This window comes from Phaethon lepturus, unplaced genomic scaffold (assembly GCF_000687285.1).
Source record: "Phaethon lepturus isolate BGI_N335 unplaced genomic scaffold, ASM68728v1 scaffold3130, whole genome shotgun sequence".
Classification (NCBI taxonomy): Eukaryota; Metazoa; Chordata; class Aves; order Phaethontiformes; family Phaethontidae; genus Phaethon; species Phaethon lepturus.
In genome coordinates this window covers 35,356-46,850 of record NW_010509646.1, presented here as the reverse complement: position 1 = coordinate 46,850, position 11,495 = coordinate 35,356, and the positions used below count along the sequence as shown (strand labels likewise).

Below are 11,495 nucleotides of genomic sequence, written 5' to 3'. Positions count from 1 at the left end.
CCATAAGTATTATTTCATTGAATCATGTGAGTGACACTAACCAACCACTAACAGTTCAGAAACAAACCAGGTATTGGCAGAACTGAAAGCAAGGTCCAATCTTTTGCCCGTTCCATTATGGTATCTCCAATCTCCACCTGCTTTACAATTCCTTGCACACTTTGTTCCAGCTCTTTACAGATTTTTTTTTTTTCTTCTTCAGCTTCCACTCTCCTCTCTTCTTCAGCAAGAGACTTCAAATAGTTGCATTTCTTTCCCCCTGTATATCTTTCCCCACCAGAGACACAGAATCACAGAACAGTTGAGGTTCAGCTTGAAGTGACCTCTGGAGATCATCTGGTCCAAACCCCCTGCTGAAGCAGGGCCACCTCGATCCAGCTGCCCAGAAGCAGGTCCAAACAGCTTTGGAGTATCTCCAAGGATGGTGACACTACAACCTCTTAAGATCCCAATTAAAGAGAGTAGAAAGAGTTACAATAAACAAAAAAGGTAGAAACACATGTAGGTTTCATAGCCCTTAAATACAGATACTGACCCCAGGGGCCTAGGGATGCAATTGTTTAAGGAGTAACCACTGCTCAGCCAGAATACATTAACTGGCTATATACACATACCAAACCCAAACACCACACAAACCACCCTGTAAGGGCAGGCATTGTATTTCATTTCACTTTTGAAGCAAAGAGGTAAGAACACGCAACTGCAATGGGGTAAGAGCTGTGTTAGGATCATGCTCGAGAGAAACAGACAACCTAATTTAACTGCAGCATTAAACACTTGTGGTTGTCTGTCAAATCCCACTGTTTAGTCCAACAAAACAGGTGAATTAAAGCAGCAAACTGATTCTTACCCATCTCCCTTACACTGGGGCAGCAGAGATGACATTCCCATATGGTCACCCTACTTCAGCTGTGCATTTTGGAATGTGCAGCACAGCCACAGAAGATTTCTAGTAAAAGCCATGTAAAGTTTAGTTCAAACTGTGAAAACATTTTAAATGCTTTCATTTTCCATCCATTTGGCACTTGCAGAAAGTATGCACAGTTGGAAAAAATATCCAGCGCCATAGTAAAAAAACCAAAACCACAACAACCAACAGATGCCCAACTCACAGATCACCTCGCCGACTAATCACTGGCAGTATCTGAACACAGGCTGAAACACTGAGCAACCACGGACTCCAGCTCCTCTTCCCTGTTCTTCATATAAAACTGTTCAAGTTCCTTCAAAAGATGCAACGTGTCTTCCACCTGTGATAGCCACATAGAGAAAAGTGGTAACTATCTACCCCATATTGCAAACCAGAGTGAATTCCAGGACGCAGTCCTCGGATTCAGCCTGGCACAGATTTGCTGAGCTCTGCACAGAGCATACAGCAGCTGAAGCTTCAACAGAGGGCAGGAGCAGTAAGGACTTCCCCATACTTTGCCTTCCCCAACCTTCTAAAAAAGCAGCAGTCTGAATCTTAACTACTCTTGAGTTCAAAAGACCAAATTTTAGGCTTTTCCTCTGTCCAGGGAAATGGGCATCCTCCTCTCCTGCCTCCTCAGATCACACTCTTGCTAGCAGATTATAAACTTCAGATGGAAGCACACCTCATCATTGATACCACTGAAGCTCTTCATTTCATTGAGATGAATTCATAATTCACGGAAACTTCAGGAAGAGAGCAAGACATAAGCTTTGTGGTTAGGGCACTTAATTGGCAGAGCACAGATCTAGTATCTACACCAATAACTGACAGAAAAAAATAGCAACCTGGGTGAAAAGTTTCATTTGGCAGGAATTCTGTTTTTATAATTGGTATCCTAACACAACCATGATTAGGGTATAATGAAACATTAGTAATTAACTACTGCTGGATAAAGCCCAGTCAGTTCAACCGGAACATTTCAGCTAGTTTGAAAGCTGCCTATTTGATTTATAACACACAAGTCATCACCACCCGCACCCATCCCAAAATAACGACAGAATGAAAACATTTTGTTAATCCATGGAATTTTATTTGAACAAGTTGATACAAAACCAGTACAGTACATCCAATGAACCAAAACAAGCAGAAACAGACTCGAGCATTGTCAAATAAGGCACATATAAAAAAATCTACACGTGTAATCCAGTGAAACAGACAGTTTATATATATATATTTGGAGGTAGAAATAATTACAAAAATACTGACAAATCTTAAGCAGTAGCAGATGTTAAAACAGTTACTACTTAGGTCCCCATTTTGAAAAGTGATCTGTAAAATAATGTTTCTTCAGCATCTGGTGTTGGCACATTTGGGCCATTTATGTTTTTAAGCATCAAAAGAATGCTATTGGTGTTAAAAATTTTCAATACCATGAGGAATACAACAAAGGAACTACAAAAAGTTATAAATGTTCATAAAACTCATGGTCATCTGTAATGTAAGAGTCTTTAGGGTACAGCATCACCTTTCTTCCTTGAATTCCACAACGTATTTACATTTTAGAGACCTAACGAAGCTTTTAATAGTGTAGCTATATCCGCTGGAATGGTTCCTTCTTCTCCTGAGGAGTAAAAACAAGCATTAGTACAGCTCAAAATATTTCACATAAAGAGACAAAAGTCTAGATCCCCAAAACTGCACAAAATCCTCTGCTTGTAGGAGCCTGCCATTAATTTGTGGGTCAGACTCAGAGGGCACTTCCTGTCAGACCAAACAATAATCAGCACAAATACATCTTTGTAGTTTATTTAACATGAAAAAACCCAAAGGCTTGTCTGCATCAAGAACCTTGTTGTTTCAGAATAATATATTGCAGCAATCTTAATTCATTTCAGTGGGCATCACTATGTGCGAGGCACTTACCTGAATCTGCTGCAGTCATATCTTGCTCTAACTTCAATTTCTGCTGGCTGATTTTGAGCATGGATTCTTCAATAGTCCCCTTACTGATTAGCTTTATGACTTTTACTTCTCTGAAAACCACAAAATAGGATAAATCACTTTTTATAATTTCTTTGGATTAGAGTAAAAGGAAAGGATGCTATGCCTTTGCTCAGTTGGCAGTGGTTTAAAACAACAAGGAGGAAATGAACAAATGGGCAATACAAGAGCTTCTAGTTTTTCCTGTCTGGACCAACTGCACTCTGTACTGCCAGAAAACTTGTTTTCTCCTGCACTCCCAGCCACCACAAAGTCTGTCACAAAAATCTCCATTAATAGAAACAACTCCACTTCTCTGTCATCCCATACTGCAGTTGAAATACCAGTTATTAAACATATTGTATGGCTCACATTAGGTTATTCTGATGGAGGACTCTAAAACAGTCCATGGTTTTCACTCTTTACAGCTTAGACGTTTCCTGAAGAGAACAAACAGCTTTGCCAAACAGGCCCCCAAGAATTCAGATCTGCCTTGAAATAGTTTCTAGCACCACAAATTTGAGAACTATAGAGAATTTGAGAGTAACACAGAACTGCAAAAGGGAGGAGAATGTAAATGAGGTTTGTTCTGGCAGCAACATGTGCTAAGACAGTTACAATTACCTAGCTCCCACACAACCCAGACCTGGTTTATGCAAGCCTCTGCTTAAAATGGAATTTTTAATCATAAAATATTGTCCTTTGAGTCTCCTTTGAGAGCTTGCCTCCAATAAAAGCCAAGCATTATAATTAAAAAGTCTTACCTTGTCTGACCTACTCTATGGCATCGGTCTTCTGCTTGCTTATCATTGTATGGGTTGCAATCAATGTCATGAAGAATTACAACATTTGCTGAGGTCAGATTAATTCCCAAGCCACCAGCTTTGGTTGACAGGAGGAATACAAATATACCCATATCTGTATTGAACTGATCTATTAGATGTATCCTGCAGAACACAAGAAAACATGCCTTGGAGGGAACACCACACAGGCTCCAGAGTTGAAAACAGAAGTTAGGATGATGGGACGATGATCTTTTGAAAGGGAGGGCCGTGGCATTATGCAGAAGACATCATGCAGAAGGAAAAAGGGTACCAGCAGTCCCCAGCAGTGACCAGAGAAACATATTCAGAGTGACAGATCGACAGCAAAGAATGAAAAGAGGCTTGGAAATAGATTTTGGATGATCACAGAATACAAACAGCAAGCTAGAGGACAAGGGAAGACGTTGGAAATAGATTTTGGATGATCACAGAATACCAAGAGCAAGCTAGAGGACAAGGGAAGACTCAAGTACATGAAACAAATGGGGGAGTGAGGGGGAGGAATTTAGCTTCATGACTGTCTTCTGTACTAACTGCACATACAAGGGAAGTAACAGAATTCAGCCATAAGTAGGAAGCAATACCACAGCAAGAATGACAGTTTTTTGAAATGAAGGAAAGAACATCTAAAAAAAAATGCTTAAAAAAAAAAATCATGAAACGGGAAACAGCAGAAACCCAGCACAGCTCAAATACAAGAAAAGCATTGCAACATTTTCAGCTGCAAAGGACAGAGTAAATGCTTTGTCCTAATTAAACAAAGAGGTTTATCTGCCTATTGTAACAGAGAGATACTGTACTTCTAAGGAATATCTACAGGTGAGCTTTTGTTATGGCATGCTGACACACAAGCAAATCAAACACACTATGAACTGCTGAAGATACAAGTTTTCCATTGTCATGGCTAAGACTGTAACCCCACCATCTCAAACTCACCTTTCAGCCTCATCCTTACTAAGGTAATCTGAAATGCAACATTAAACCCCTTCTATAGTCAATGCCCAGTGACCACAGAATTCTATACAATGGAAAACAAAGGTAAAAGTTTTAAGTCACCACCCCACCTCCATGCACACATCTATTTTTTCTCTCATCTTAAGCAAAAAAGTCACATACCGATCAGAAATCTGTGTTTTTCCATCCAACCTAATATACCTATGTTGCCAGTGTTTTAGGAAAACTTCCAAGATATCCAGCATCATAGTAAACTGGCTAAACAATACAACTCTGTCACCCTGGAAATGACAAAGCAAAACAAAAGTTTTAAAATATGTCAATTACAGATAATGAGTAACTTTGTTGGTGCAAATACATGATTTTACTTTGACTGAATCCCTATTTTCCAAACTAAAAGACTAAGCTGAAATTCATCAACTCAGGATTGACTTTCAGCAAGAAGATACTGTACCCAGTATTTCTGCTGCATTAACCCACCTTTTCAGTGTAACAGTTTTTTAGTTACTTTGTACTTAGGTGACGCAAGTAACCTAGAAATCACATGTCAAATGCATAAATGACAGATCTACTCCATCTATAAACATCAACAAAATATTTTCATTAAAAACTTAAATCTAGCTATATTCCATATAATACAGAGCAGTAGCACTCTTCTGCCTGAAATAACTGAACAGATGCACAGCACACACTTGTGCAAATTCAGGATACTCTGAAGTATTACAGCACAAGCTTATTTGTAAAGTAAGCCAGTTTAAATCTATGACTGAAAGCAGTGATGACTGCTTACCTTTACACTGGCTTAACACATACATGATTACTCTAATGTAATACAGTGTTACTCAATTGCCAAAAAGAGGTCAGAGTTCATGAGCTGTGAAAATGATGCTAGTCCTCCCTACGTTGAAAAAGTAGTGTTAACTTGGGATGAGTATTCTGAAACTTGGAAAAAAGGGAAAGCTTATTTCAGTTGTCTCCAACGTGCATGCATAGGCAGGACTGCACATTAAAAGCTGCAAGTATTGCTTTACAATACTGCACATGCACTAAATCACATTGTAATACTCCACAGAAAAGCAACTGGGCTGCAAATACAACTGGCAGACGTTAATTTAACCAGTTATTTAGAGCCACCCTTTAGATGGGCAGGAAAAGGTGTTTCAGCCATTCGTAGTACCAACCTTCTCTTTAAGGTCGGAAAGAATGTGTTCCAGTGCTCTAAACTTTCCAGAATCCAAGATCTGATCCATGTCTAACTTGAAGTCACCGATGTGAGAATATTGCTTACAAAGCAAATGCAGCTCAAAATCTGTCATTACTGTCATATCTTCAAAGATAAGGTCAGGGTTAGCATCACAATGTGTGGGTTCCTGTTAGCAAAAATTAAGGGAAATAATGCAATACACAATCTCACCAGACAGACAAGAAAAAACAAAAACACCACACAATAACATCCAAAGTTTCCGGAAGAACAAAGTAGCACAACTGGACATGGACAAATGCCAGAGCGTGGCTCATGCAAGCAACAAAAGATGAACTCTGCAACCCCAGGTTTATAGTAGAGGATCATTACTTCACAATTTAGCTTTTACAAGAACTTGTACTACCAAAAACTAAGAAGTATATGCTCAACCTCCATAGCAATTACCTAGTTCCCATCAAGCCCTATGACCTTTTACCCCTGTATCAGACCTCTTCCCCTGAAGATACATTCCCTAAAAGGGAGGTCCAATCCTTGGATAGATGGTAGAAGACATGGGAAGCCCAGCCCAAGATGTAGGGTGGGTAGAGGGATGTCATGCCTGGAAGAAAGAGGAAAAGAAAAGCCACATCTGGAGAGTACGATGGTATGAGTAGGAATAAAAAGGGACAAAAATCCTTCATAAATCAATGGGTGACTTTTTCCCTTCCCCCCAACCTTGACTGGCTTTATTTTAAAAGAAAGCTGCAGATATTCAAAGCCAGCTGCAACTTTCTTAGAGCACCTGCTGGTCATTCAGATTTTTTAATTTTTTTTAATACTTTAGAAAGAAGTAACAGTTTTCCCCAAACTCCACAGGCATTAACCCCAACCAAATCACAAAAAAAAAAAAAAAAAAAAGTCCTCAACAGTTCAATACTTATGCCTTCCTTATTTTAGTTCTGTTACAGCCTAGATTTCTTGCTACTCAGAAAATGCTAGTAAACTCAAGTGCCCACCCAAGATTTTTTTCAGAAGTACTTTGGTTTTAAATTTTGGGGTAGAGGGAAGAGGTGTTAAGGGGGTGCTAATGAAGAGGAGATGCAGTCCAACAACTGTTCTCTCCATTCTAATATCTGATACCAAAAAAATCTGCTGAACACATACAGAAATTGATTAGAGCACTGAATAGATGCAGAGAAATAAAAAGCAGCAACAATGAATTAAGTTTTGCAAAGACACACTCTTGACCAGAGGACTGACAATTAAAAAAAAAAAAAAAACACTATTTAAATTGCATTAAATATTCTGAGAAATTAAGAATTGCTTCTGAACCTCATCACCTTACCTTAAGCATAAGCATGGACATTGTCCTGAGCTTGTCAGTTGTGTAATACTGACGGTGCAAGAGAGGGTGGTTAGCCATTTTTCTAAGTTGCATCATTACATTTCCCATATCAGAGTTTTTCTCTGTAAACAAAGAAATAAGGTGTATTCAGAAGTAGTACATAGATGCCTATCTGACACATCTTTATCTCTCAGGAGAACTTTATTTATAAGGATTGAATCTGACATTTCACCCATCATCTGAACTAAGGAAAAATTAATAGAAGGGATATAATCAGTTTATGAGTGCTAGACATTTCTACAAACCAACGGCTTTGTAATCACATTCAAATATGTCTGGGCAGGAAAAAAAAAATCCAGCAAAAGGAAACAAGACCCTCACATACCATTACTGTTAATAGTTTTCTTGAACTTGTTCAAGAGATCACAGTATAGTTGTTCCTGTTTCTCAGACATGGCACATAATTCAATGAGGTCTTTTTTGGGAGGTAGTTGTTTAAGGACCTGACAAAATAAAAACATACCAGGTAAAAACTGTACTGTAGTGAACAGTCAGTAATTCTGTACTGTCTTACAAGCCTGCTTTTGAGCTACTCTATTCATTCTCCCCATCCCAGCTCCTTTCATTGGCTGCAACTTCACAGAGTCGGCAGTTCGACTTAGAAATTCAGAACTTGTTTTGGATTATACATCACTCCCCCATGAAGTAACATGGTCTGCACACCCCAAAAGTGCACAAAATCAATAATACATGCGATACCTGGAACCTACACTCACACTAATCAGAGATAGACCCTTCAAGACAACAACTACTAAGTATGCAAGTGCACAGAACCATTTTCCCAATCACTATTTTTTCCCTTTCTATTATACATGCAATTCTAAATAGATGAATTTCAATTTGTTTTGGATTTTAGAATGAATAAACATTTTGAAGATAGCAAAATAACTTAAAACACACACTTCTAGTCATATACATGCACAAATATGTACATGCATATTCACTGCCTTAATCTTTTCAGTTAAAATAAAATGTCATTGCTATAAAGTCACAAGTATTTTTGTGGTTAACGTGAAGGACTTCTCATTGCTTAGCAGTGCACCGAATCATCTTTCAGTGATCTTTCCTAACTAGAATCCTCAACTGTAAGTAATCAGCAAACAACGAGCATCAAAACCCAAAGCTGCAGCAGGTCACATTTTTACTTGCAAATTCCTGAAAGATAGTTCAAGTTTCTTGCTCTTCCTAGATAAACAGGTAAACCTAGCACTGACAAAATTTGACATTAAATTCTACTGTTAGTATCAAAGACTATCAGGCTTTTTGATACCATGAAACTGTTATTTTAAAGATAAAATATTACCTCATCCTTTACTCTTCTCAAGATGAATGGCTTTATTATCTGCTTTGCATGTGCAATCCTCTCCTTTTCATATATGCTTTGTTCTTCAGCACTCTTCTAAGGAAAATATTGCAAGAATTCAATTACAGCGTGAAGTTTTCAGCAGCAACGACAATACCTTAACTATTCAAACTTGATGAAAAACCGAGCCAGATCTAACAGGACCATTAGTATTCCAAGATATCCTGTTATGACACATTCTTACTTTAAATGATTTATTTCATTGTTTCATTTTCTAAATTTTCACAATCACATTACCTGTTTCCATAAGATACCAATAAGTTCCGCAGCAACAGCAGTGTTCTAGCAAAAAAAAAAAGGTTACTTTTCAAGAAGAGAATATATAATGCTTACTGTTTTTGAAGAGAACATCCTTCGGATTTCACTTGTGCTACTGCTGAACATGTGTGGCATGACAAAATTCAAGAGGGACATCAATTCCAACAGATTATTTTGAACTGGAGTCCCCGTTAGCAGTAAGCGATTCTTTGCCTGTTTGTCCAAAGTGGAAAACAGCAGTGAGAAACATTAGCCTAAAAGGTTAAAAAAGTTAATATTGGCAGAAACAACACAGCTACGAAGAACCGAGACAATGAGCTTGGTTTAAATCATAACTATTTAAACTTAATATATATTTAGATCTCGTGGAATAATTTCCTGGTTACATCAACAAAACAGTTTACAGATCTGTGGGGAGCTGAGCACATATCAATTTAAGACTATTCAGGAAGCCTAACCCAGACGTAAGAAAAGCCTTCCTGGCTCTACTAGGGTTTGTCTTGTTTGTTTTGTTGAGGGGGTTTTGTTTTTTTAATTAATGTGCTAATCGTTGCTCCCATATCATGTGTTTTCCAATGTCATACAGTACTTATGTACAAGTTTTGAATTGCAAGTACAAGACATGGTTTAATTGCTTAAAGATCACCTTCTTAAAAAGGCTTTTGATGAAAATGCAATCTTGAAAAATAAGTTGTAATAAGTGATCATAAGTATATTGTTATTGTACCAACACTACAGTGCTAAATCACAATTATTTGAGAAAGTTGTACTCAAATTTTCCCTTTTTCAAAATGCTGCTGACTCAGGCCACAAGCTACAAGAAAAAATTATTTTAAAGCTAGCTTTTCTTGCACAGACTTATCAGAGTAGGTCCTTAAAAACTACAGTGTTTCAGGACAAGTCATCCGAATTGCATTTTTACAATCTTTACTACTGTGGGGTACAACTGGAAAACTGCTTAATACTGAAACTGTACTACTATCATCACTACAACGATGCTATAGGAAACTTGTTACATTTCTTTGGGAGCTTGTCTCCCTGAAAGAGTTCACAAAGCAGGATCCATTCCTAAGATCACATCAACACTTATATCCAGTTGTATACTGTAGTTTCTGGAACATTATGTGTATATGAACTTTACAGTTAATACTCCATTCTCCCTCAGCCTGTAACTACAAAACAGAAAAAACAGGAGTTGTCCTCCCCAACCCAACAATAACTAAACTTCTTACATTAATTGTCATAAGGTGCTGGTAGCGTACAGAGCTCATGTTCTTGAGCATATGACCTTCATCAAAAATTGCATAGTTAAGCTTCAACCTGCGAAACAGTCCTCTATCATCTGAGCTGCTAATTGCACAGTTGTATCTGTCAGAGAAAGGCATCATAAGAGATACATTAAATGCAAATTTAACATGAACAAACTGTTATCACAGTCATATTAAATTCCCTAAAATAGTTAAGAGCTATGGACAGAATACACGAGGGGCACTCTGTCAAACTGCCTAGAAGTAACCACCAACCATAACACAGTTTACTAGTGGCAAATAATTACAGTTTACTTGAAGAGCCAGTGCTCGCCACAACCTCTTTGCTCTTTCCAAAAAACTGTGCAAATCTATTACAAAGTAATATGTATCCATTAGTATGTATTATCTAAGGTAAATAAATAGTACCTAAAGCATCTGTAACATAGTATCCATTAATAGTTAACCACTACCTGAAAACAAAATTAAGTTTCCTTCCCACCTCACCAAAATCTAAACTTCGCTTTGTTGTACCACTAGAGGTCAGTAGGAGCTAACTGAATCTCACTTGTTATTTAATTACTGTACTTACGTAGTTACAACCACATTGAAATCGACAACTTTATTATTAATGTCCACCCTGAGATGTTTCCGATCTTCTTGGGATCCTACGAAAGTACAAAGCATGCAATGAGTACAATTACTTATAGATAATTTGTATAGGTATATAAATTTTAAGACAGCGCACAGAAATAGTCAGCAATAAATGTGTCTTTAAACAACTGTCTTAAAATAATGCTTCCATGAGTAATTCAGTTTTTTTAGGCTGACCATACAAACATCTGTATTACTGGTTCATTTCTAAATTACATTCCTCACCATAGTAAAAAAGGACGTTCAGTTCGGGACACCACAGATGAACTTCTCTTATCCAGTTATCTAGAAAATATCATTAAAATAAAAACCAAGTCATTTATCCTTTATTATGTCTTACATAACTTCAGACATACCTCAGCATTAAACCAAACACCTGATATTCAAGCAAATCCCTTTAAATTCTCCTGAAGGTTAAGAAACTTTGTCTAAACACTCGAAAACTGATAATATTTAAAGAAATTAACCCACAAGGGTGCTTTAAGTAACTGTTCCGGTTTCAGCCAGGATAGAGCTGGTTTTCTTCACAGAGGCTGGTGCGGGACTGTGTTTTGGATTTGTGATGAGAAACTGTTGATAATGTGCTGATGTTTTGGGTTGTTGCTGAGCAGTCAAGGACAGTCCAGCTTCTCGTGCTGGGCTGCCAGCGAGAAGGCTGGGGGTGCCCGGGGAGCTGGGAGGGGACACGGCCAGGACAGCTGACCCAGGCTGGCC

At 38.0% G+C, this 11,495-nt stretch overlaps 1 protein-coding gene across 1 annotated transcript in view; it reads right to left on the bottom strand.

Annotated features, from left to right (window-relative positions):
- Positions 1-1,988: 1,988 nt before the first annotated feature.
- Positions 1,989-11,495, bottom strand: part of SMARCAD1 (SWI/SNF-related, matrix-associated actin-dependent regulator of chromatin, subfamily a, containing DEAD/H box 1) — a 44,724-nt gene continuing 35,217 nt past the window's right edge. The window contains exons 13-24 of the mRNA XM_010296269.1: positions 11,007-11,066; positions 10,720-10,795; positions 10,113-10,248; positions 8,956-9,093; positions 8,563-8,658; positions 7,585-7,702; positions 7,200-7,321; positions 5,853-6,041; positions 4,834-4,952; positions 3,658-3,840; positions 2,837-2,946; positions 1,989-2,534 (exon numbers count right to left, since the gene is read on the bottom strand). Of these exons, the coding sequence (XP_010294571.1) occupies positions 2,473-2,534; positions 2,837-2,946; positions 3,658-3,840; positions 4,834-4,952; positions 5,853-6,041; positions 7,200-7,321; positions 7,585-7,702; positions 8,563-8,658; positions 8,956-9,093; positions 10,113-10,248; positions 10,720-10,795; positions 11,007-11,066 (1,409 nt within the window). The 3' untranslated portion in view covers positions 1,989-2,472. The remainder of the gene's footprint in view (positions 2,535-2,836; positions 2,947-3,657; positions 3,841-4,833; positions 4,953-5,852; positions 6,042-7,199; positions 7,322-7,584; positions 7,703-8,562; positions 8,659-8,955; positions 9,094-10,112; positions 10,249-10,719; positions 10,796-11,006; positions 11,067-11,495) is intronic.